We start from the raw sequence: 6,000 nt of genomic DNA, 5'->3' as shown, positions 1-6,000 counted from the left end.
AAATATAGCTTGGTCCAATTTGTTATATATTCTAACAAAGTGTAGATTGGATTTTAACCAATTTAAAACATGTCATCAAAATTCTAAAATTAATCTTAATCAGGAAAAATTACTAATGATGTTCCATAAATTCTTTTTTTAATTTTTTCAAAAAGATTCGAATTAGCTAGTTTTTCTCTTCTTTTTTTCGGTTGAATTTTGAATTTTAAAGAGTCGAAATTGAAGATAAACTGTTTCAAAATTTAATTGTAATTTTTTTCGTGTTTTCTCCTCTTTTAAACCGTTCAATTAAGTGTAAATATCATTCATTATTAATAATAACATAGAGTTAAAGGTAAATTGAGCAAATTGGCTATTTCTGGCAATTTATTTAAGTGTGTATCAAACTGGTAGCCCTTCGCATTAATCACTACCCAAGAAGTAGCTCTTGGTTTCAAAAAGGTTGGTGACCCCTGGTCTACAATATACAGTTCAGTTTTTTTATTCAAATCATATAGAAGAAACTTGTGTTGATGCATTTTTATGCTTCCCTGACCTTTTTTTTGACTGTTTTCTCATCTACTGTTAATCCTGTAACATGTGTTTTCACATTTTCAGAAAGAAGAAAGCCAATTCCAAAGGAAAGGTAGTCCGCTCTACAAGAAGGAAAGCAAAGGAGAATATCGATAGTCCTATACATCAACATGTTCTACTGGGCAAGACCACCAGGTAAAGAAGCATGCAATTACTAGTTACCAATTACTCACTGCAGATGAGCGGGTATATTCGGGTCTATTTTCATACAAAAAGCACCCTGGATTTTAAGGCGCATTAAAGGGGTCATATTATGATTTTTTTCCTCTGTGTAAAACTAATCCTTGTGGTCTACATAACATGTAATGGTGGTTCTTTGGTCAAAATGTTGCATAGGTGATGTTTTACACATCATCTTCAAGTTGCTTTCTGACTTATCTTGTCTTATCAGGATGCGCCGTTTTGTGGGCGGGTCTTATTTACGTGGCTCACCTTCAACAGCGTTTTTTCACCGTCATCTTGGTCTTACCGGTAGTTTTCAGTGCTTCCATAGAGAGTCTACTGACAGATATAAGATAGAACTGTACGCTACTTTGTATTACAGTCATGTGATTTTTCCGTCTATAGTTGGAAATCCGTCTTTTTTATCTCTGTAAAAATATAAAAAAATATTTTTCGTTTTTTTTCCCCGTTTTTTCCGACCTACAACCTACTGAAATAATTTTTTTTTATTTAAACGGGGATAGCAGATCCATTCTATGTGTCATACTTGATCATTTCGCGATATTGCCATATTTTTGCTGAAAGGATTTAGTAGAGAACATCGACGATAAAGTTCGCAACTTTTGGTCGCTGATAAAAAAAAGCCTTGCCTGTACCGGAAGTAGCGTGACGTCACAGGTTGAAAGGCTCCTCACATTTCCCCGTTGTTTACACCAGCAGCGAGAGCGATTCGGAACGAGAAAGCGACGATTACCCCATTAATTTGAGCGAGGATGAAAGATTTGTGGATGAGGAACGTGAGAGTGAAGGACTAGAGTCCAGTGCAGGACGTATCTTTTTTCGCTCTGACCGTAACTTAGGTACAAGCTGGCTCATTGGATTCCACACTTTCTCCTTTTTCTATTGTGGATCACGGATTTGTATTTTAAACCACCTCGGATACTATATCCTCTTGAAAATGAGAGTCGAGAACGCGAAATGGACATTCACAGTGACTTTTATCTCCACGACAATACATCGACGAAGCACTTTAGCTACGGCGCTAACGTGATCGGGATTGCATATGGAAACAAAAGAAATAAATCCCTGACTGGAAGGATAGACAGAAAATCAACAATACTATTAAACCATGGACATGTAAATACACGATTAATGCTTTCCAGCCTGGCGAAGCTTAACAATGCTGTTGCTAACGACGCCATTGAAGCTAACTTATCTACGGGACATCACAGAGCTATGCTAAAAAAATTAGCGCTCCACCTACGCCAGCCAGCCCTCATCTGCTCATCAACACCCGTGCTCACCTGCGTTCCAGCGATCGACGGAGCGACGAAGGACTTCACCCGATCATCGATGCGGTCGGCGGCTAGCGTCGGATAGCGCGTCTGCTATCCAAGTCAAAGTCCTCCTGGTTGTGTTGCTGCAGCCAGCCGCTAATACACCGATCCCACCTACAGCTTTCTTCTTTGCAGTCTTCATTGTTCATTAAACAAATTGCAAAAGATTCACCAACACAGATGTCCAGAATACTGTGGAATTTTGCGATGAAAACAGACCTTTTTGTATTGGATACAATGGTGTCCGAATACTTCCCTTTCAACCATTGACGTCACGCACATACGTCATCATACATAGACGTTTTCAACCGGAAGTTTCGCGGGAAATTTAAAATGTCACTTTATAAGTTAACCCGGCCGTATTGGCATGTGTTGCAATGTTAAGATTTCATCATTGATATATAAACTATCAGACTGCGTGGTCGCTAGTAGTGGCTTTCAGTAGGCCTTTAAAATCTCTTTGCCGACAACTACGGTTTTCCCGTAATGAGTATTCAATTCATTTGGATGAATGGGCTATGTATTTATGTCAACTGTTGAACATTTTTCAATTCTTTAAACACTAAAACATCTTTAAATGGTGCTTTCTTCGCAAAGTTTTGCATGTTCAATTGCTGAATAACCAGGAGCTTTGGAGGGGTGGCCCCCCTTGTCCCCCCACCAGGGCACCGCCCTGGACCTGCGGCCCCCAGACCCGCGGCTTATTTTGAGTTCTTTTCATTAAGTTCAAATCACACGCCTGGTATTAGAAATGGCAACAGTGGTGGATAAATTCCCCACAACAAGAGGATAAGGAAAAAGGAGGAGCTTATTCACTTTGGCGTCAGGCAACAACGGCGGAAGTGCGCAAATGTGCGGATCCCAAATATACAACAGTATGACCCAATAGGTAATAGAAGTTGGTTTTGCATAAAAGGTCGAAACAAAACGCCAGATAGTGTCTCATAATAGGCGCCATTTTGGGGTCCTTACACACACACACCATAATAATACTGCATGTTGAAGCACAGTACGCCTGACTACCGTAGCCATAATACTCCACGTTCCATCAAGCGATACGGCTTCGTAGCTTACCAAAGTTGTACTAAAATATTCTGACATATTCTCAATGAAACATCGTAATTTTGGTGTTGCTTGCTTACGGGTACTTGCTAGCGTCATTTATTGAACAGTTATCAACCTGCAGTCCACACGTATCTTATATGTGACTGCTATCTACTGGTAACACTTAACACTACACCACATAAAATTGCTCAACATGAATTAATACGTACATTAAGCGCATTGTCGATTTTTGAGAAAATGAAAAGATTTTAAGTGCGCCTTATAATGCTAGAAATACTGTCATCAACTTGTGTTTGTTTTTGTGTGTTTTTCTGAGGAGTGCTGCATGTCTCGCACAAGTTAACCTGCTTCAGACAGCTACGTATGTTTATATTTGAATAATGCAAGGTTTGTTCACTGAGTACTAGCATAAAAAAACACTTGGATGGTACAATTACAAAAACAAAACGCCGAATGTCGTGTTTACTAGTTTGTATCTTTGAATGACCAATAACGGAGCATGATTGATTTGCAGAGGCTTTCTGTACAAACTGGCCTGCTCTTTGTTGTTGCAGAAGAAGAAAAGCCGTCTCCGTAGCATCCCCTGTAGCTGTGAGAAGGAAGCGGAGGCCTCGCCAAACTACCAGTGAGAGTGAGGATGACATGGCGTTTTCCATAAAAAGCCATCCCAATCCACTTCAGGTCAATACAAGTTTGAAGTAAGTACTTTTTAATACCAGCACAGGATAGGACTTTTTTTTATCCCACATTGGGAAAGTTCCACGGTTTAAGCAGTAAAAAAATATATAATAGCACTATATACTGTACCTAAATGTATTTCGATACTTTACGATACTTTTTGATACTTTTCCAAATAAAGGGAACTACGAAAAATGTCAATATTGGCTTTATTTTAACAGAATATCTAACACTACATTGAACACTCACAGTCAAAGAACAATTTTACAAGGTTAAAATATCAATTAAAAGGCATTGCAATGGCATTGACCCTGAAGGGAACGTCTGCCCTGTGCTCCTCGACTACAGTCTGCACCGGATCGAACAGCAGGACAGGTGTAACAACTACATTATTACCTGTCACTCTTTATACCTCCTTGTGAAGTGAATGCTCCTTATGATTTTTGCATTTGGAGCAGTTGGAAGTGGAGAGGGAGTCGAAGAGACAGAAATTGGCTATAAAGTCCAAGGCAGAATCCACTGAAGCAGAAACAAAAAGGAAAATGCAAGCTGCTCAGATATTTGCCAGGAAAGCTCATGTCAGAGCCATCAAAGCAAAAATGCCAAAGTAATGTGTAAATAATGTCAATAAGTAGATGAACCATCTGTGGCTGTGAAGTGAACACTAGCAAGGTTGTAAATACTGTATAGAGTAGGCTAACCCATGTGGTTCCTGTGGATGTGAACACAAGTTGTAATTACTGTAGTGACTAAATAACATAGTGACTGAAACAGACAGTAATGTGTAAATAATGTCAATAAGTAGATGAACCATCTGTGGCTTTGAAGTGAACACTAGCAAGGTTGTAAATACTGTATAGAGTAAGCTAACCCATGTGGTTCCTGTGGATGTGAACACAAGTTGTAATTACTGTAGTGACTAAATAACATAGTGACTGAAACAGACATAGTAATGTGTAAATAATGTCAATAAGTAGATGAACCATCTGTGGCTGTGAAGTGAACACTAGCAAGGTTGTAAATACTGTATAGAGTAAGCTAACCCATGTGGTTCCTGTGGATGTGAACACAAGTTGTAATTACTGTAGTGACTAAATAACATAGTGACTGAAACAGACATAGTAATGTGTAAATAATGTCAATAAGTAGATGAACCATCTGTGGCTTTGAAGTGAACACTAGCAAGGTTGTAAATACTGTATAGAGTAGGCTAACCCATGTGGTTCCTGTGGAGGTGAACACAAGTTGTAATTACTGTAGTGACTAAATAACATAGTGACTGAAACAGACATAGTAATGTGTAAATAATGTCAATAACTAGATGAACCATCTGTGGCTGTGAAGTGAACACTAGCAAGGTTGTAAATACTGTATAGAGTAAGCTAACCCATGTGGTTCCTGTGGATGTGAACACAAGTTGTAATTACTGTAGTGTCTGAAACAGACATAGTAATGTGTAAATAATGTCAATAACTAGATGAACCATCTGTGGCTGTGAAGTGAACACTATGTAAGGTTGTAAATACTGTATAGAGTAGCCCCCAGACCCGTGGCTTATTTTGAGTCTTTTCCATTAAGTTCAAATCACACGCCTGGTATTAGAAATGGCAACAGTGGTGGATAAATTCCCCACAACAAGAGGATAAAGAAAAAGGAGGAGCTTGTTGATTTTGGCGTCAGGCAACAACGGTGCAAATGTTCGGATCCCAAATATACGTTTGTACAACAGTAGGAACCAATAGGTAATAAAAGTTGGTTTTGCATAAGAGGTCGAAACAAAACGCCAGATAATGGGGTCCTTACACACACACACTATAATAATACTGTATGTTGAAGCACAGTACGCCTGACTACGGTAGTCATAATACTCCACGTTCCATCAAGCTATCCGGCTTCGTAGCTTACCAAAGTTGTACTAAAATATTCTGACTGATATTCTCAATGAAACATCATAATTTTGGTGTTGCTTGCTTACGGGTACTTGCTAGCGTCATTTATTGAACAGGTATCAACCTGCAGTCCACACGTATCTTATGTGTGGCTGCTATCTACTGGTAACACTTAACACTACACCACATAAAATTGCTCAACATGAATTAATACGTACATTAGGCGCATTGTCGATTTTTCAGAAAATGAAAAGATTTTAAGTGCGCCTTATAATGCGAGAAATACTGTAATCAAC

The 6,000-nt window shown here is 38.9% G+C and overlaps 1 protein-coding gene across 1 annotated transcript in view; it reads left to right on the top strand.

The window, feature by feature from the left end:
* LOC133633449 (uncharacterized) overlaps positions 1-6,000 on the top strand; it is a 31,063-nt gene that overhangs the window by 1,925 nt on the left and 23,138 nt on the right. The window contains exons 2-3 of the mRNA XM_062025975.1: positions 598-708; positions 3,692-3,835. Coding sequence (XP_061881959.1) covers positions 598-708; positions 3,692-3,835 — 255 coding nt within the window. The remainder of the gene's footprint in view (positions 1-597; positions 709-3,691; positions 3,836-6,000) is intronic.

This window comes from Entelurus aequoreus, linkage group LG18 (genome assembly GCF_033978785.1).
Source record: "Entelurus aequoreus isolate RoL-2023_Sb linkage group LG18, RoL_Eaeq_v1.1, whole genome shotgun sequence".
Lineage (NCBI taxonomy): Eukaryota > Metazoa > Chordata > Actinopteri > Syngnathiformes > Syngnathidae > Entelurus > Entelurus aequoreus.
The sequence above is the reverse complement of the archived record's forward strand: the minus strand, read 5'-3'. Positions and strand labels throughout refer to the sequence as shown.